Source organism: Lepisma saccharinum, chromosome 8, assembly GCF_977018435.1.
Source record: "Lepisma saccharinum chromosome 8, izLepSacc3.1, whole genome shotgun sequence".
NCBI lineage: Eukaryota > Metazoa > Arthropoda > Insecta > Zygentoma > Lepismatidae > Lepisma > Lepisma saccharinum.
In genome coordinates, this window is record NC_139236.1 from 23,289,864 (window position 1) to 23,311,424 (window position 21,561).

The 21,561-nt window shown below is 36.4% G+C and overlaps 1 protein-coding gene across 1 annotated transcript; it reads right to left on the minus strand.

Annotated features, from left to right (window-relative positions):
• Positions 1-11,714: 11,714 nt before the first annotated feature.
• Positions 11,715-16,782, minus strand: LOC145991703 (uncharacterized). The gene is made up of 3 exons (XM_083127761.1): positions 15,853-16,782; positions 14,576-15,465; positions 11,715-11,769 (listed from the first exon to the last, which is right to left on the minus strand). The coding sequence occupies exons 1-3, from the start codon at positions 16,780-16,782 to the stop codon at positions 11,715-11,717; spliced, it is 1,875 nt and encodes a 624-aa protein (XP_082983887.1).
• Between the last annotated feature and the right edge of the window lie 4,779 nt (positions 16,783-21,561).

Here is a 21,561-nt window from a genome sequence, read left to right on the forward strand (position 1 = left end):
ACATAATATTATTAATCAATATTTTAAATAACTTTTAATTGTTACAGTTTTCAAGCATCAGTATCGGTTTATTGGTTCAAAGTGCTATCTCCTCAGCCTTAATTGTAACTGTCATTTAAACACAAGATCCATTTTTAATATTATGTTGGTGAAAAATGCATGATAATTTTGAATTTTGCGTTATTTACAGGATAATTTACACTCAATCACTCAATGAAATTGTTGCTCTACATATGATAAATCTGGACTCTGAAAAAGTATCAACCAGCATGGGTGATAAAGTTTGTTGTAGTGATTTATTTTACTTTCTTTTCCAGAAATTTCACAGACAACAGTCTTCCAAATTGTTATCACTAATACATTTTTGTTGTTTGATATTTTTTATAACCAGTTGACCATAACTTTTGAACTGCATGAATGATTCTAAACAAGAAATTTTGTTATTGAGAGTCTATGTTGATAATGTATTGCCAACAAATATCACCATGTATCTCCTTTTTTTCCCCTCCATACTTTATAACCGATTATTGTTAAGACTTTTCCTCCGGAACGAATGAGGAGAAAGAACACTTCACTCCTCTCTTAAGTAATAGACTGTTCGGGACTTTTGGCGCACAAAGAGGGCAGTCGGCGAAAGGGAGTTACAGCGTCTGGTCTTTGTGGTTGAAGTCCGCGCGAGCGTTGCTGGAAAAACGCGAAAAAGTTTGCAGTCGTTCGAGCTGTTGACATTTTTTAGTTTTCATCACCGCGAGACCCAAAAGTGCTTAGATAGTTCGAGCCCAAAGGAGAACACGAATGGTGAACTTGTAGTTTGAAAGACGAAAAGACTTGTAGTGTGATGAATCGGCGAGAGGTGACTTCTACCGGACTTTTTAAGGATACAGACAGGAGGAATGAAGTGGAAGTGCTAACCAGAAGTTGAAGAATACAAGTGCTCAGTGATTTGATAGTGAATATTCTTTAAGTGTTGAGAGCTCTCAAATATATGGCCTTTTTAGCGTCGATCGTTACAAAGTTAAAAGTACAGCGCTGAACTACAAAAAAGCTAGCTAAAACCGTGAGTAATATTTCCAATGTGTTAATATATTTTTATTTTGTGTTCATTTTATGCAAGGTTTATACATTGAAACTTCACCGAGACAATCAGGGCATTCTCTGTATATCCCTGTATCTGGATTTTCCGGTGTAAACCAGGTGAAGGAGACTTAACAAGGGCCTCCTTGCGATTGTTTAAGTAAAAATAGAATCTGAGTAATAAAAATATGTGAAAGGTAATTTTCATCTTTGCTTCACTCATTTAATCAGGTTTTGTAAAAACTGAAAAATCCTGCTTGTATCTTGAACGAAAGCAGGCAAACGCATTTCAAAACCAAAATACTCCTGTTAATGTTATATGGTGCCGAAACCCGGGAGTTGCCTTAGATTGTCTTGGTGAAAGAAAAAGGAAATGAAAGGGGTAACAGGCATTGTGTTGCGTCGTTGTCGGCGATATTTATGTAAACATTGAGTGTTGCGACCTTCATTCGTGTTTGTCGGCAGCATGGCTCGTACAATACGGAAAGCTCCTTGTTGCGGCAGATTGTTGATTTCAGACGCTGCTGTACAATGTTCAGACTGTAAACAATGGGTGCATGAAGACTGCGTTGAGAAGGATTTTTCCTGCAAGCAGTGCAAGAACGGAGCTGAAAATGAAGTTCATGATAATGAAAAAATAACTGAAAAAGAACAGGGTGTTTCTAAAGAAAGTGACAAAAATGTATCTCACGTTGATGTTGGTCAGGAAAAGAAAAATGAAATTTTAAATAAAGTTTTGTCGCTTATGGAACAGAGTAGGCTAGCGCAGGAGAACTTTTGCCTAAAATGGGAAGAAAATAAGGAAGAAGATAAGCTAAAATGGGAGAGATTATACGAGAAAATGGAACAAGATAGGTTAGAACGAAGACAGGAAGAGGAAAAAGATAGGCTCCTGCAGGAAGACTTATACAGAAAATTGGAGCAGAAAGAGAAACAGAATAAATTGGAACTCAAGGAAATAATAAATGCTTCCATGCAAAAAATAAATGACAAGATGGAGGGAAGACTAGGCGTTTTGAAAGCGGAAGTCACTAGGATAAAAAAAATGGAGGACGTTATTCAGGATAATAATGCATCATGTCATTCCGTGATAGATGAAGTGAAATATGATTGTAATGAGGTCCGTGAGAAAAGCGAAATGATAGAAGATAATTCTGATCAAGTACAAGTGGCTATAGAAAATAAACAAAGAGAGACAGATTGGAAAGTGCAGGTTCTAGAGAAACGAGTGCACGTGTTGGAAATGAAAAAGCAACAATTTGAAGATGAGTCACTCGGAATACAGCAATCTCAGGAAGTTATAAGTAATGAAGGAAGTTTTCACGAAAAACATGAGAAAAATGGTATGTTTTCTAAACTGAAAGAATGTGTAACTTTAGACATGAAGATACCAGAAATGACTCTGATCAGTAAAAGGAAGAAAATTAGAATGAGACCTAGATATAGTTCAGTAAAGAAATTGAAGAAAATGAAGAGAAAGAAATTGAAAGCTGCAAAGAAAGTTGAGAAAGCGTCAGTGAAAGTGAAGAAGAAAATTCGTAAAGGATCGAAGAATGTCAGCGCAGAAAGATCAGACCCAAGTATGAAAAGGATGAAACAAGAAAAGAGAGCAATGCATTCATCTGATGAGCGTGAAAGAAAGTCCCAAAAGAAACAAGACAGGAAAGAATGGAAGAAAGTTAAGAAGAAAGTTACTAGTGATGATTCTCATAGTGAGGAAAATATACTAACGGACAACCGGAAACGAAAAGAAAAGACTTTGGAAATAAGAGAAAATACAAATAGTTTTGGCAAACTAATAGTTTCCCTACTTGAAGAAAGTTGGAAGAAGAGGAAGAAAAATGAAAAGCAGAGAAAAAGGAAAAATAAGAAGAAAAGGAAGAAGAGGCATGATCGTGACGACGAACAGGGATCTTTAGAAATGGAAGTAATAACCAAGACGGATAATTCAAGAAGAAGATATATTTTGAGTTGTCGATTGGTAATGATGTGTTTCTAAAGTTGGTATATTTTAGTAAATATCACAAAGTTTCCATTTAGCTTGATAGAAATGTTGATACTGATTTGTGTATTTTTTATGTAAAAGAGTGGAAATTGTTAAATGTATGTAAGCATTTTTAGTTTTGTATACTACGAAATGCTGAGTATATTGTAATCAGAGTATTAAAAAAAAAAAAATTAATGTCAGTTGTTTTATGTACAGTGTATGTGAAACTTGTTATGCTTCAATTTAAAAGGTTTAATGATGGTTTTGATAAAAGAGCTGGTAAATATTATTATTGTCAATGAGCGGGTAGATATTGTAAAATTGAAAAATAGCTTTGTAAAAAGAAAAGTAATAAGATAGAAAAAATGGAAGTAAGCCTCAAAATCGTTAAGAATAATGAAGAACAAATGAGAAAGAAGATAGAACAGTCATGCTCAGAAGAAAGTTATTTGAGGAAATTCTTTGGAAAGCAATGTTAAATAGCATTAATAGAATGATGAAGTGATGAGAGTTCTTGGACATAGCTATATGAGGTAAAAGTCAGTATGTATTAAGATATAGTGCGAGAGAGGCACATAAATATGAGGTCGAAGGCGGACCGGAAATGTTGAAAAATATAAGGTCGAAGGCGGACCAAAAAATGAAAAATAGTAGGTCGAAGGCGAACCGAAAATCATTGTTGTTATATAATAAAGTACATGCTGATATTTAAGTGAAAGATTATGTCCAGAATTCTGTTGCAAGTTAAGAAATAGTTTGTTAAAGAGATAAGCGACGTATTGTACGATGTAATTTCCTGAAATTAGTAATTTGAGCATGCTGATACATTAAAGAAGAAAGAAGAAATGACATGTAAAGATCACTGCAAGAGAAAGGAGGTTTAATGTTAGATTAATTTCATGAGTATGATGATATTTTGTAAAGATAGAAATCAAAATATTTTTATAATGTTCTACACTTACCCGCCTGTACCCGCTCTAGTAAATAATTGAATCACAACATGAAGAAAATTTAAAATTATGGAATTGCAGAAACAGTAAGAGGAGAATTTATGTAAATCAGTTAAAACAATTAGAAAACCTGCAAGACAATATGTAAAAGATTGAAGTTACTTGTAGTATATTGATAAATTATGTAGTAATGATTCAAAGTTGATTTTATATAATCCATGAAGATATATATGTAATGAAAAGAAATTGAGTAATATGTTTATTATGCTTCAATGTTTACAAATTGTAATTTTATGGAGATTATTCTTACTATGTGGTTGTAAGAAACGATTGAACAGAATTAATATGTGAAATTGAAGGAAAATCTATATGTGTTTACTATGTTATAAGATATTTTGAAATTATAACCTGAATTTTTTTAAAAAAAAAAAAAAAAATAATGTATGTACGAGGGCTGGTCAAATATTTAAGGAGATAAAGATACGTGGAAAGACATTAGCTCTCCTTGATCAGTCCATCTAATGCCTTTTTTGGGGGAAGGGGCATCTATAACCGATTATTGTTAAGACTTTTCCTCCGGAACGAATGAGGAGAAAGAACACTTCACTCCTCTCTTAAGTAATAGACTGTTCGGGACTTTTGGCGCACAAAGAGGGCAGTCGGCGAAAGAGAGTTACAGCGTCTGGTCTTTGTGGTTGAAGTCCGCGCGAGCGTTGCTGGAAAAACGCGAAAAAGTTTGCAGTCGTTCGAGCTGTTGACATTTTTTAGTTTTCATCACCGCGAGACCCAAAAGTGCTTAGATAGTTCGAGCCCAAAGGAGAACACGAATGGTGAACTTGTAGTTTGAAAGACGAAAAGACTTGTAGTGTGATGAATCGGCGAGAGGTGACTTCTACCGGACTTTTTAAGGATACAGACAGGAGGAATGAAGTGGAAGTGCTAACCAGAAGTTGAAGAATACAAGTGCTCAGTGATTTGATAGTGAATATTCTTTAAGTGTTGAGAGCTCTCAAATATATGGCCTTTTTAGCGTCGATCGTTACAAAGTTAAAAGTACAGCGCTGAACTACAAAAAAGCTAGCTAAAACCGTGAGTAATATTTCCAATGTGTTAATATATTTTTATTTTGTGTTCATTTTATGCAAGGTTTATACATTGAAACTTCACCGAGACAATCAGGGCATTCTCTGTATATCCCTGTATCTGGATTTTCCGGTGTAAACCAGGTGAAGGAGACTTAACAAGGGCCTCCTTGCGATTGTTTAAGTAAAAATAGAATCTGAGTAATAAAAATATGTGAAAGGTAATTTTCATCTTTGCTTCACTCATTTAATCAGGTTTTGTAAAAACTGAAAAATCCTGCTTGTATCTTGAACGAAAGCAGGCAAACGCATTTCAAAACCAAAATACTCCTGTTAATGTTATAACTTTAGGGGCTGTCCGCAGCCCCTTCGGCACCTCACTTTCGTATTCCATTGTACTCTGAGAACACATCCATGGATACAGGAGTAGCTTCCTCAGATGCTAGTTTCACCATTGACAAGCCAGAAAGTGAATGGAAGTCTGTCTGTCTTGGCAGATGAGAAGAATTTGAAATCATAATCTCCCTTCCCACTTCAACAGACTTAGGACTGGCAGATGGTACTTGCAAGTGCTGATAACATCTCAACAACTTCAAAAGTGGAAGAGTTACCCAAGTTTCTGTGTAACATTTAATTTTAATTTGTAATGCTATTTGGATTAGAATTGAAATATGATAAGGCACACCCCAAGTGTAATTTGTCAATCCATGATAAAAAGATACCAGTTTTTGACTACTTATTTTTTTTATATTTCTTGCAAGTACCATCTGGTGTGGTTAAAAATTATGATTTCATTGTTTTAAAAAAAAGCAAGAATCACAAAAATCAATTAATTGAAAATGTTAAAATTATAAAAAAAGACATTATTAAAAGTTTGATTAAAAATAGATTCTGAAAATGTAAAAATGTTCATTAGAAATCTACTTAACTTAAAAACATTACAATTAACATGAAAATATGATTGCATCATTCTGTAATTGTAAAAAAAACCATTTGAACACAACAATAAAATTTGATCTTAACACAAATAGTATGCACAAATATATTATAATATTTATAAATTTAAAACTAGCTTACATGAATATTTAATTATGCAACTGACACTAAAGAAAAACTAGGACTATCTTATTTACCTGAATTCCATTTTCAGAATGGGTGGTTTTGAGTTGTCTGTTTGCAGATAGTGTTTAGGATTCATTAAAATATATCATTTAACCTGCTAGAAAACAATCTATGTCTATGTACATAACACCTTATAATTTATTACCAACCTGTAAGTTTCTTCAGGGCACTGAATCCAGTGGATATGAATTGACCTGAAAACAGAAATACTTGTAATAAACAGAATAAACCAAAAGATACTAATATGTCTACCTGAAATAAAGACAAAATGCACAATGCTGCAAAACTGCCAACCTCCAGAATCCCTTCTAGTGTTCATCTGGAGATCGGCCACTCTCTCCCTACCCACCAATCCCTGGAGTAGGACCCGCTCTGAAGGTGAGCACTGGATGTTCTGAGACTTTAACAGCTCGCAGGTAAACACCCTGTCTTTTTTTTTAGACAGACATCCTAAAATAACAAGAAAAGAGAATGGAATATTATAGAAAACTCACCACAATTCCTCTGGTACATCCTGTGATGGAATTTATCCTGAAAAAGAGAAGAAAGCTTGTAATAAACAGAATGAACCAAAAGATACTAATATGTCTACCTGAAATAAAGACAAAATGCACAATCCTGCAACACTGCCAACCTCCAGAATCCCTTCTAGTGTTCATCTGGAGATCGGCCACTCTCTCCCTACCCACCAATCCCTGGAGTAGGACCCGCTCTGAAGGTGAGCACTGGATGTTCTGAGACGTTAACAGCTCGCAGGTAAACACCCTGTCTTTTTTTCAGACAGACATCCTAAAATAACAAGAAAAGAGAATGGAATATTATAGAAAACTCACCACAATTCCCATGGTACATTCTGTGATGGAACGTAACCTGAAAAAGAGAAATACTTGTAGTCAACAGAAGAAACCGAAAGACGCTAATATGTCTACCTGAAAAAAAGACAAAATGCATAATCCTGCAACACTGCCAACCTCCAGAATCCTTTCTAGTGTTCATCTGGAGATCGGCTACTCTCTCCCTACCCACCAATCCCTGGAGTAGGACCCGCTCTGAAGGTGAGCGCTGGATGTTCCGAGATGTTAACAACTCGCAGGTAAACACCCTGTATTTTTTTCAGACAGACATCCTAAAATAACAACAACAAATATGGACTAAAGTAAATGTAAAATAATAAAAAAAACATAATTACTTATCTTTTGTACAAATCCTTCCTTGAAAGTAGAATGGCACAGCTGGGTTCTTCTTGTTTCAGGCATCTGCATCAGAATCATCTTTAAGTCCCCTCCTCTTAGAACCTGGAATGGAGTGATGTTCTTCTGTGTATATTGCTTTATTATACTCATAAATTGCAGCCGAAAATATGAGGGTTGTTCAAGTCAAAACCGGAACTTTTGGATTTATTAAATAAAATTACTAATTTCAAGGAATGTAATCTGCATTTATATTTCGACATACTCCACTGCTTCGTTTATACTTATCCCAGCATTTAACTAATGCCTGGAAAGCTTCGGCATAGAAAGGTTTGTCAGTACGCCTGAACCATCCAAGGAGAGCTGTGCGCTCAGAACAACCATGACCGGGATCGTCACTAACGAACATATGCCCATCTTTGAATCATTTTCAGACTGCAGCTGAGCGTCTTATCACCATACTCAGCTTGCAGTCTTCTGTTGATTTCCGCAGATTTTACATCTTTGTTCACAATAAACTTAATCATCTCACGCCATTCCATGTAGACACTAACATTGTTGTCTGCCATATTAATTATTGATCTATGGACTGACCCCAGACATGTGCACCACCTATCAGTAATATGACACACTAGCCACTTACTAAAGTCCCGGTTTGACTTGAATGCCCTTTGTATAATATTTTCCACTTATTATGTTTCTTGGAATCACAGAAGAGAACCAAACTGATGAATTATTACAACAGCGTAATATCAAGATATCTCCCCAAGCCAATCTCTGAAGCTGTTAGATTCACTATTTTATTTGTTGTATTTATATTTGTATGACCTTATCATCAGTTGTGATTCTGTGGCTCTGCCAATGCTGACTTTGACAAGGAATTGGCATTTGAGGAACTACAGTATCTAAACTGACTGAGACCTGCTAAGTGACTTTTCATTGGGTAACTCACAACCAACATGTTGAGTTTCTTTCCCAGACATCTGAACCAGTGTGTGCTACACTCCATTTTAAGGAGCTACCCTTAATGCTGCCTTAAAATCAAAACTTTTTGGGTTCTCACCAGGAGTTAAACCTAGGACTGCTTGCACCAAAGGTTGAGTGTGCTAATCATTTGACTGCATGTAAACTCATCTAAGATAAATAGACATATGAATTATCATGTGCTTGCTATTGCCTCACAGTTACATGTAGTGATTGTATTAAAAGATGGCTGGAGCATGGTGCTGATCACATTACCTTCACAATTGGTCAAGACTGAATGTGTGGTGCCCTACCCCTGCACCCCTTTCTCCCCATATGACTACATGGCATGTTCCAATGTGTGTGCCTTTTACCTGTGTAATATAAATTCAATAATGTTCTTGTTACTATACAAAGCAGTTTATATAATGTGTAAGATTAAATATTTAGTTCCCATTAATCTTTGGAGCATATTTATGTTTAACAAGATATGAAAATGAAAAGCAAAATTTACAGCTTCTTAGACACCAAGTTTTTTGGTAGTATGAATGTTGAAATTTTGCACTGTACATTTAATTTATTGGCTTGCTATTTATACTGTCTACACATAACTAGTTTTACGCGGTGGCTCAGTCGGTAACACGTCTGACTACCATGCTAAAGATCCCAGGTTCGATCCCCGGCCGGTTCAAATCCGGAAACTTTTCTAACGTTGGAAGCGGGCCCGGCACCCACCCAGCATTGAATAACATGGGTACATGGGGGAAACCCTGGGGGGTAAAGGCGGTCAGGGGCGTAATGCTGATCACATCACCCCAACTCACGACCGGATCAAGAAAGTGTGGGGTGTTACCTCCACAACCCCTATATGCCTTCATGGCATGGTGCTAAGCACAGGGGAACACTTTACCTTTTTTATCCTTACTTGTCATCTAATTAATATTATATGAGGAGATCACATTCAACAACATTTTACATTTGTTATACTTTCTTTACTTTGAAACAAAATTTCATATCCACCTGCAAGTTTAACTGATATGCTTTTCTTTGTTATGACCTATCACATTCACTGCATCATCCCTTTCTAAACTAAACACAAAGGCAAACATTTCTTAAAATAATATTAGTAAGGCAAATGCGTAATAAACATAATATCAGTCAAACTTGAAAACTGGAAATACTCTGTCTGCAAACGGACAACTCATGGCTTGAATACTGGACGTTCCTCACCTGAAATAGACAATCATGTTCAAAGTAGAGATAATTGTAGCATGTATTCTTGCAAATTTCTGTCATATTATCCTTATATTATAAATGTTCTACCATATTACTATGAATTGGAAAAATAAATCCAATTCATGAATTGTAAAAATATGTCCACAGATTCTTGGATGAAATACCACAGATGGTCCAAAGTCTAGATGACAGGTATCTGGTATAAAATTTTCCAGTATCTATTTTCAAGGCAACAGATAATCTGGATATTTGGATTACTCACGTTATCTAAATATCCAGACATTTGGAAGATGCATAATCCAGATATGCTGCACAAAACATGGATAAGTAAGTATCCACTATCAAAATATCTGAAATCTGTTAATAGATAAAATGTTCATATGTATTTGGGCATCTGTAATTTATACCTAAAATGAGCTCTAAACTCTATGATTAATATCTGTTGTAGCTAACTACTATGCCAGAGTGATTAGCACAGCTTGCTACCATGCCAGCCAGGTGCCTTGGGTTCGAATCCTGGCCTGGGCATGTGTGTTCTTCATGAGTGTCGATCAGTTTCATCATATCATCATTCATCTTCATCGTTGTGATTAGCCAAAAGTGTCAAGAAATGCGAAGTAAAATAAACCAAATCAATCAATCAATCAATGAAATTTGTAATTTCTCCAGATTAAGTTCTCCCAACAATTTTGTATTCCTTCCCGAATTCTCTTCCCTTTTCAGTCCCTTATGAATCGTCAATACTATATTCAATCTTACATAGAACTGTTAGCAAAAATGCAGGCTAAACCAGGACTCGAACCTGGGTCTCTGGCATTCCGTGCCATTGCTCTACCACTGAGCTACCGAACCGGGCTGGCTACGCCTGATTTTTTGCTTCCCCTGTTTTACCTGCGTAGAATCGTCCCTGCCAGTGCCACTGCAGATATAAGATATAAATATTCAATCTTATCTGCAAACCACTCTTTTTTGACAAAACCTTTATGGACATCTGTGTATAGAGATACAGTGGAACCCAGATTTTACATTTTCATGCTTTCTGTGGGTTTTTTTTCAGGTTGGTCCCCTTAGGTAACGAATAATCGAGGTTCCACTGTATTTGTATATCATTTGTAAATAATGTAAATGTAGTGATACATCACTTAAAATACTGAAGATTGGTTCCAAAAGTTACAAAGTTGTCAGCACAAAATATAAATTTGCATAATCTGCTTTAGTGCTCTAAGTTTTCTACATAGTAGTACATTGAATGTCCAGTTGGAACATTTTGTGGGTATTCTCAATAGCATTTCAGTTAATAGGATGTTGACCAATTTGGAAAGTCAAGAAAATTTTCTTTTTTCTGGTGAAATCTGATTTTTTTAGAAAGTTTGGTACAGGGTGATTATAAAGTCTCTAAACATTTTAGTGATATCGTGACAAAATACATTTCTTTTGGATGTTATGTGAAGCTATGCAAAACATCGAATCTATTTGACAGTTTAATTTGGTAATGAAAATATGATGAAGGGGAAATAAACTTGTTTATATAGGTACACTATTACCATTTTCATGAACATCATGAAAATTATGAATATGCCCTTTAGGTAAAATTTTTCTTTTATGCTAACAGTAGAAGTAAGAACAGGTGTGGACGGACTTCACCCGGAATTCAGAAATCTGGGCACCACCAGGCTGGCTATCAAGAATCTAGTCAACAAATTCAATGAAACTGGTATTATTGTGGATGAGGAACATTATGGTAGGCCAGCCATAACACCATAAAATGTGCAAAGTGTAGTCACACCGCATCGACCAGGAAACTCAGTTTCCGTAATCCCATCAGCTACCAACTGTGGCTCATAACACGGTGGATTGGGGAACACCAAGGCCCTTACTGTACACCAACGGGATATGGCACCACCCCATTTTGCCATTATTGTTCGTGATGACCTGAATGAAGTTTTCGCCAGTAGATGGATTGGTCTTGCCTTGCAAAGGGAAGTTGCTCCCTCCCCCTCAACCTGACACCCTTAAACTTTTCCATTTGAGGGATTATAAAGTCTAACGTGTATGAGAAAAGCCCAGTTGAAAGAATGCATTATGGCCACAGTTGCTGAGATTGCACCAGCTATGTTTGAGAAGGTGTTTCTGGCTGTTGTGGATCACTGGCACCTGTGCCCAGACTTGAGGAGTGGTCACATTGAGTTATACTTCAGTATGTTATGTTTTAGTACATATTGTATTTTGTGCAATAAATCCTGTTAATGCAGAAAGGTATAGTGACTTTATAATCACCATGTATATTAATAAATTTTACCATAATTATGCCCTACTTCCTCTATAGTTATGAATTTTTGGTAAAAGTTATTTTTTTGTTAATCCTTTGCTTGTGAAAACTGAAACAAACTTATACTTACTATAAATAGAAGGTTATATGTGAGATTCTGAAGGTGTTTTCAACTAAAATGTTAGTGATGTTAAATGCATGTTTGTGTCTACATTAATTACTAGAGCTACATATTTATGGTGAAAAAAGATTTTCACACAAAAACTGTGCACATTTCTGGATAAAAATTGGTATATAAAAATGGCACTTCGGTATTAAATTAGTAATCATAACCCTAAATTTAATTTCAAAAACTACACTTACTACACAAAATAAACATTTCCCTTCTAATAGCACGGCAGTGTAATTATCAGAGTATCATGTGGAAAGGAGTCCATTTTTTCATCTCAAATATTTACAGCAGAATTAATCAATTTTCCGTGATTTGCATAACCCACATAGGATAATTCAGACTTCAAAAAGTGTCACGTTCGTGTTTATGAGTGTATTTTGCATCATTTCGTGACAAAATATGTTGGGAATATGCACCTCACACCTTTCAAAAACATGAAAAATTAATATTACAATGTGTTATTTCACATTTCGTGTTTCCACCTAAAAGATTTGGGTGTTGGACTGGAAATGTCAGGGGATTTAATTTTTAAGAAATTGCAGACAGCCTAGTTAATGCTAGGACATTGTAATCATGGGATTCTGGGTTCAGATCCAAGTAGGCACATTTCATTGCTTTATATCGCACAACACATAAGAGTGTAAGTGATTATAACAATTCATGTAAAATAAATATTTTATAAATACTAGAGATAACATTATTAAAGAAGTTCTTTTATACTATAACCATGCAGCAAAAATTAAGATATAGGTTTTAACCTATATATTTCTTATTGTCTTGATTCCTATGTACTTCTTCTTTTGTAACTAACTCACACATTGGAGATACAAATTACTACTTAGATATCCTAGCAATAAATAATGTCCAACTTTATTGTTGAAACCAAACAATCAATATTTAAGGGAATGAGTGGTGTACACACTAGAGTGATGACTTTTTCATTTCTTTTCTCAAAAATTATTTCCTGTAGCACAAATGGATGAACTTTTGCCTATTAATGACTAAAATGAGGTATATTCCATTGAAATATTGAAAAAGGTCACGCACAAACCATTTTTAAATTTTATGTATGCCATTTTACCATTTCATAAAAATGTATTAACCAGTGACGTGCACTGAGGAGTAGCTAGTCTAGCAGAGATAGATCAATCAATCTCAAATCTCTAATTATTTTCAAATCACAATATTTATTGTTTTGTTGAAGCCACAGTTCATATGCAACACTTTTTTTCACGCACTTCTCGTCCCTCGGTGCGTTCAGCGGCCTAGCTCGCTCTTTCTCCACCTCACAGTTCCAGGTAGAAACGGGTTTTCGAAGGGAGAGGGAAGATTTCTGCCTCTACGTCCCTTGTCCCCTCGCCCCCGCTCCAATGGTTGAAAGCCCGTGCTTTCAGGTCCTCCAGTCTATCTCCTATATGACAGATAGGGGATTGGATTCCCTTCGCTTCCTTTGTAAATCCTCTAAAGAACTGCAGTACTTCTGTTCTCTGTATTTACACTAATTTTTACACGTTGTACAATATGCATGTATAATATGGGATGGATTAACTTTTATTATTTATGCAATTGGAACGTCTTATGTGCAGACAAAAATTTTATGCTTTTTTTAAATATGGAATATATCATGATTAAATAACAAATATTTGTTCACGCTCTCTCTTGTTCTCGTTTTAGTAGTGTTTTATTTAAATATACTAATCTCTTGGCGTCCAATAAAATAAATGGATAAGCTAAACAATCATAAATACGGATGTATTTATTGGGCAAGAGAACTTCTTCTTCTTCTTCTCTTCCATTCCCTTATGCCGTTAAGCGTCGGGTACCTCGTTCTGTCCATCTCATCCACTCCGTCCGGTCTCGACTCATTCTTCTCATTTCATTCTTAGTTTTTCCATATTTTAATCCTATCTTTTCTATTCTATCTTCCCATGTATTTCTTGGCCTGCCTCTTCCTACTCTACCCTCAACCCTCATCTCCATCACTTGCTTGGCTTTCCTATCTTCATTCATTCTATTTACATGTCCATACCACTTCAGCTGGCGTTCCTCTACTAAGTCAGTCATTGTCTTCTTTTGTTTTACCTCTTCTCTTATTCTTTCATTTCTTATTCTGTCTCTTCGAGTTTTCCCCACTGTTCTTCTAAGATATTTCATCTCTATTGCTTGAAATTTACTTAGATGTTTGTCTTGGAGTGCTAAGCTTTCTGTGCCATAGCCCATGATGGGAACTACAATTGAGTTGTAGAGTTGCATTTTTGTTTTTATACTGATCTCTCTTTTTCCCACCAAAGTATTACTCATTTGATAATATGCTGATGCTGCCTTCTTTGTCCTATTCATTATCTCTTGATCAATTTTCCCACTGTTACTTATGATAGTTCCTAAGTATTCATATGTTTCTACTTTCTCTAGTTGTTTCCCTTCGCATATTATATTCAGGGCTTCATTTTCCTTGTCCTCTTTAGTCACCCGCATGATCTTACTCTTTTCTATATTAATCTTCATGCCTTTCCTTTTAAGTTCTTCATACCATTCTTCCACTGCTTGCTGAAGTCTCTCAGGTGTATCTGATATCAGTACGATATCATCGGCATATAATAGTGCTTGGATATATACTGGCCTTAATCTCCACATACCTATCTTCGTTCTGTGTGTTCGTCGTTTGCATATTTTAGCAATTTCGTCTAAAAAGACGTTAAATAGGATTGGACTGAGGCTATCTCCTTGTTTTATGCCTTTCTCAATGTCAAATTCACCTGAGTATTCGCCATCTACTCTAATTATTCCTACAGGATTATTATATACAATTTTTATTGCATTCAATAATCTTACTGGTACTTTCTTTGCCTCCAATGCTTCCCATACATATTGTCTAGGGACTGAATCAAAAGCAGCTTCTAGGTCTATAAAAGCTAGATATGTGTCCTTGTTCTTGGCAATTCTTTTTTCCATAATCGTTCTTATAGTATATATATGATCTTGTGTTTGCCTTTTAGGGCGGAATGCTGCCTGCTCCTCCTCCATTTCTTCCTCCACCACTTTTCTGAGACGTCTTTCTAGTATCCTTGTGTATAATTTATAAGCGACTGATGAGAGGCATATTGCTCTGTAGTTATTACAGTCATAGCTACTGCCCTTCTTATGTAGTGGGATAATGATATTTTTCCTCCATTCATTTGGTATTTTGTTTTCCTTCCATATTCTTTGAAACATCTTGGTTAAATTCTTAACTACTTCCATACCTCCATATTTTATTAATTCTGGATTTATTCCATCTGATCCTGCTGCTTTTCCTGTATTCATCAGTTCTATTGCTATTTGTACTTCATCTTCCTTTATTTCCCCTTCTATATCTGAGTCTTGTACCTCCATGTATGGTCCATATATCACCCCTACCTCCTCTGGGTTATTATTTTCTTTCTGGAATTTTTCACCATAGTGTTTCCGCCATACATCCAACACATCCTTTTTTTCTGTGATCAATTTATCTCCATCTTTAATGGTTCTTATTGTTTTTCCATATTTTCCTCTCAAGTTCTTTACAACTTTCCAAAATTGCCTTGTATTCTTTTCTCTAGCTTTTTCTTCAACCATATTTCCAAATTTTTCCCAGGATGTTATTTTAGCTTCCTTCACTATTTCCTTGACTTCATTTCTTTTTTCAATGTATTTCCTTCTATGTTCTTCTGTCTGAGACATAATATATTTTTTCCATGCTTCCTTTTTGTTTTTTACTTTTTGTTTCACTTCTTCATTCCACCAAGATGTTTTCTTTTTTCTTGTATCTACTATTTTCTTTCCGCATACTTCTTCTGCAGATTTTATGAGTGCCTTTTTAATTCTCTTCCATATTTCTTCTATCTCTAGTTGTTCTACATCTGGTCCTTCTGTCAGTCTGGCTGTTACCTGTTCTTTATACTCTTCCTTCTTCTCTTTTTTCTGTAACTCGTTTATCTTAATTGTTTGGTATTTTTTCATTCTGGGCTTTGGTGGTCTCGTGAAGCGTGTGTCCACTATTAATAATCTATGGTCTGTACCCAGTTCAGCACCTCTTATAACTTTAACATCCATTATGTTTCTCCTAATACTACTGGTATATATTATGTAGTCTATTATGCTTTTAGCATTTCTTCCTTCAGCCTGGAAGGTTATTTTATGTACTTCCTTATGTGGGAAGAAGGAGTTTCCAAGAAGCAACTGATTTTCTACACAAAACTCCAGTAATCTTTTGCCATTCTCATTCAATGTCTTTTCTCCCCCGTAGCTTCCCATACTACCATGGGCTACCTTCATATCTTTACCTGTTCTTGCATTTAAGTCTCCCACTATCATTACATACCGTCCCTCCATTACTTCTTTATCTACTGTCCTCTGGAGTTGTACATAAAATTCTTCCTTATCAAGCACAGAGGCATCTTCTGTTGGTGCATATACTTGGATATATGATATTTTATATTCTATATCAAATTTAACTACAATTATTCTTGAGTTAACTGGTTCCCAGCCACTGACCTTTGTTTCATATTCCTGACTTGTTACAATTCCTACCCCTTCTTTTGCTCTTCTTCCCTGTCCAACACCTGAATATCTCAAGGTATATCCCTCCTCAAGCCTTTGTATGCCATTTCCTTTCTTTCTTACTTCACTAATTCCCATTACGTCTATCTTACGTATCTTCATTTCCTGTACTAATTCAACTTCTTTTCCTAATATAGTTTTAATGTTCCATGTTCCCATTCTCGTTTTCCTTTTCCAGTCCGGTCGTTGCTGTGTTGATCTGTCCATTCCGAGGCTCCTGTTTTTTCTCTGAATCCGTTAATACCCTTGCGTGGGGGATTGGCCCAACGCAGGGTGGATTTATTTAGGGTTTACTCCCCTAGGGCAGTTGGCTTTACCATGCCTTTTGAGTCTGCCCCACCCTTGGTTTTCTGTCAGGGTATCCTTCCCTTAGCCTTTGGGGATCCCTCCCCTCCCTGCAAGGCAGCAGGGGCAGTGCTTATTTAATGGCGGCACTTCCTCGCCATGTCACAATGCTGTCAATGGGCTTTTCTGGGTTTTAATGAGGATGGTCCTGCCACAAACCAAACCCCCAGACCCTGTTAGCACTGCTGCCTCGGTCCGGGACTGCTTATTTGGCATTGCCTTATTCGCAGCTAACCACCATATCTGATGGCCGTTCGCTATCCGCCACCTGCGACCCGCCCGGTTGCTGAGGCTCGCCCCTCCCATAGGAGGCCGGGGGGCAAGAGAACGCGCGTTGTAATTCTTGTTGTTGGTTTGGTATATTTACTTCGCTTTTCTGCCACATTTGGTTATCGCGAAAATGAGGGTGAGTGATGATATGATGAAACTGATGAAGGGACCTCACAATGAACAATTCAGGCCGGAATTCATGACGAGCGTGCATTCTTGTTCTTATGTGTTGTACTCTGCCTGCAGTGAATAATGAAAAAATTAGAAATGAAAAATGTATCCCAGAACTCAAAAAGCCAAATGAATATCATTGAAGAAAGTAGAAAAAAGGTTTGTTTAAAGGTGTGTTTTGTTACACATCGCTTTTTCTAGCTGTAGATTTAATCGGAATAAGTAGCTAAGAGCTTGGACAGTCGTGAGGGACAACCATAAACAGAGAATTCTAGGCTCCTGATTTCACAGTGCCCTGCAGATGCACTGGTGGAAATTATTTGTATTTTCTTCTCTCTTCCATCGCTTTACCTAATTTCTGCCATGACGATGAATGTTGATTAAATTAAACGGGTGAAGAGTAGTTGCAAAGAAACACTCATGCAAAGGCCAGGGCTCGAGTCCGGATTCTTCAGTAACGAGATCGTGAGATAGGGAAATTAGGGAAATCAAGCAATGCAAAATTTTTGAAAAAACGTTAATCATATATAAAGATGATATTTCAAAAATTCAATTGAAAATTACTACTCAGGAAAAATGCAGTTTGCTTTACCGATACCCACGTATCCGAATGGTTAGCGCCTTCCTCACATGTTTGTTGTCGGCCGACCTCCGTGGGGGAGTGCAAGTGGTCCTGGATGTGTACCCGATGGAGGTATATAGTGGTTCGGATCCCACTTTAAACTATAGGTCTAGACTCGATTAGCCTTTCTGTGTATAAAATGGACTTAAAACGTCAAATCAACCATCAAATCAACCAACCGTGGGGGAGTGGTTACCACAACGCGCTATAACACCAGGAGTTCCGGGTTCGAACCCCTACCTGGACATGGGTGTTCTTTGTGTTTGTCCCTTGATTAATTTTGTCATATCATCTTCGCGATTAACCAAATATATCAAAAAAGCGAATCAAATCAAATCATTCATTGATTGATTGTTTGATTTGGTTTATTTTATATCGCTTTCCGCCATATTTGGCTAATCGCGAAGACGATACGATAAAATTGATGAAGGGGCACACACACAAAGATCACCCATTGCCAAGCCGAGATTCAAACCCGGCATCTCTGGCTCAGTAGTCAAATCAGATCGTTTTTTATTTTCGAAAGTGGGTGGAAGTTATGTGTACAATTTTTTGTAGTCATTCCTAACTTTGCAATTTTTCCTGTATTTGACTTTCTTCTTTTAGAAATACTGGGCCCTAAAAGGGGGGGGGGGATTATGAACCGTTGGGCACGCCACTCATTGCTACCCCAAGTGTCGACGTCACCGCACGTCACTGGTATTAACAATATTAATATTTAATTTAATTCAGCAAACGGAGTTGTGCAATAATTTATGCACCAGAGAATTGTATGAAATATTACATAAAATCATAGAATGCTGTGTGCCATCTGGCCGGACTGAGACGTCATGGTGACGTAATTACTCGGGAAGCTTCTGTACAGTACTAAAATTTTCTTCAGCTGTTTTGCAGTGTGGTATAAACTGCTATATAAGCGAGGTGTTCAAAGCGGCTAGTTGAGTTTTAATTAGATTAATTTGGTGTCAACATTATTATTGCTTTATTATAACTATTGCACAATGCACAATTGCGCATTATCCAGAGTATATTATAAAGAAATCCTTGTATTATTTGGTGATTGAACTCTCTTGCTAATTATAATTGAGCATCTAATATATTATTAGTGTCTGTCTTTTTTTATTTTCTATAATTGCTTTTTGCTTGTTTTTAAATAAAATATATGGAAACTCAATTACAGTTTCTTTAATTTGTTACGTATTTAATATTTACGTTAAGGCCTTTTCTATTTCAGTTGCTGAGTAGAAGACAACATGTCGTTCAAGAAGAGCTCTTCTAACACGGAGAAGAACAAGGTAACCTGGACAAAGAACTTAGTACAGTTTCAAGCACAATCAAGAAGAGGCAAAGTGGCAATTATTGAAGCACCCTTGAGTGAACGGAATTGCATGCCCCTGAAAAGCCACGTCATTGGACGCTTCAAATTTCTTGAATCCACTGCCAAAGAACGGAGAGAGAGGATCGGTCTAATTGCTGTGGAACTTAAAGCCCTATGGAGCAAAACATTGAACTTCCCGCATGTATCTGATCAAGCCATTTGTGCAAAACTATCAAACCCTGGTTTCTCTACCACCTCACTCGTGTCTTCCGTCACTTCACTGATAGGAATGAGATCCCCTTCGTGAAGTTTCAACAGATCCCAATCATCAGCAATGCACGATGGAACTCTCGTGCCATTCTAGCTCTTCTTGCGTTTATTCTGATGCCTGAAACCCAGAACTGGCTGCGTAAAATTTGTTCATTCATTTCCTACTCATGGGCTGACCATTGGTTCAGCAGTCAATTGTTCCGCGCTGAACATTTAGATGAACTATCTGCAGTTCTGAATGACTATCCAACAGGTCTCAAATGCTTGAAAAACCACTGGAAAACAGATGAATCTCCAATCAACATTGCCCAAAGCAACCAGTGCTGTGAGCATGCGATCAAAGTTATTCAAGACTTGCACGACTCCTGCCGCAACAAGGACAACCTCCCACTGAGATTCATCCTGTCCAACGACATTATCGTGAATAATTGACTTCCTTGTGTGTTTGATGTTACTGTATAATGTTGTACATATGTGACTCTAAAGCTTGTGTTCAATTTTATATCTGCTTACAGTGACTTCCAAAAATGGGCATAAAAAAACTGATAAATAAAATTTTTAAAATCATTTTGTGCCTGAGGTTTTTTTATCTAATCACCTTGAAAGTAAGATTTTATCTAATCTTTAATGAAAGCTCATCAAATTATGATACAGGGAAATGAGGTTATAAAAAGTCATCACCCTAGTACACACACAGTAACAATATAAAGGGAAATACACATTGTTGGTATGCTCAAATAGAAGAACATAAGCCACCTCATCTTAAATATAATTTACCCAGGCTAGTATTAATAATTTCATAGAGAACTAATTATACACAATGGAATTTCCACCTTTTAAACATAAAAATAGTGAACTGAAGTAAGTGTCAATTCAGAGCAGAATTACAATATGATACTCATTTATATTTATTCTTTGCATGCCCTAATTTCACAAGTAACAGAAAATCTTTTCCTGACCTTTGAAAAAATAAACAGCTCAATTGAAACATCATCGCCTTGTAATCAAGGGGTCTGGTTTTCGATACCCAGTGGAGGCACAGTGTGGGTTTGATCCCATTTTAAACTGTAAGTCCAGTCCAGATTAGCCTATCTGTGCATAAAGGGACTTAAAACTAACAAACAAAGAGAACCATTTATTTTATGTTTAATAATTTTATCAAATCCTAAGCTAAAAGTAAAGTGAATTATTTATATTTCCAAGAGAAAATAAATTGGAATTTTAAATAAACAAAAGAAAAAGGAAAATGTGTTGTGAACTTTAAAATGAGGAAGTAATTTTAGAAAAAATTGAATAAAAAGAGATAGATACTTTACTTTATATATCTGTCCTCTTCTACCTTGCGGTGTATGAGGGTCACCATTTATATTTTGAGCTTTGGCAACACTGATTGAAGTTAGGCGCGATTTGACGTTTGCACGGAATCGTCTGGCATTATTGACCATAACGTACTTCAAATGTTTTGTCAATAGCTTCATTTGTGTTGTTTATGTTGCCTTGGAGATTCCGCGACAACAATAAAATGGAGTTAACTCGTGAACATTTTCGTGCGATGATTTTTTACGATTTTCGACATGGATTATCAAGACAAGAGTGCATCGATCAACTTACTTCCACATTTGGTGATGAAGCCCCATCGTTTGCCACTGTGAAACGCTGGTATAACGAATTTAATCGTGGCCGCCATTCGCTCACCGACGAGATTCGCAAAGGTCGTCCAAAATCAGTTGTTGCTCCAGAAAACATTGATGCTGTGCAAAACCTAATACTGCAAGATCGTCATGTGACATACTGTGAGATTGAGGCAACCATAGGCATTAGTTCCACCAGCATATATAGAATATTACATGATCATTTAGCTGTGAGAAAGGTATGTTCTCGTTGGATCCCACACAATTTGACAAAAACTCAAAATGATGCTTGCGTCAATTGGTGCAAACAA

What these genes read in the sequence shown, in the direction of transcription:
- LOC145991703 (XM_083127761.1), bottom strand. Translation starts at nt 16,782, where the DNA reads ATGGGAACATGGAACATTAAAACTATATTAGGAAAAGAAGTTGAATTA. An exon ending in TCATAAAATCTGCAGAAGAA is followed by an intron (nt 15,466 to 15,852) that starts GTATGCGGAAAG and finishes GAAAAATTCCAG; the next exon opens with AAAGAAAATAATAACCCAGA. An exon ending in CAGCAAGCAGTGGAAGAATG is followed by an intron (nt 11,770 to 14,575) that starts GTATGAAGAACT and finishes CCACTCCTCAAG; the next exon opens with TCTGGGCACAGGTGCCAGTG.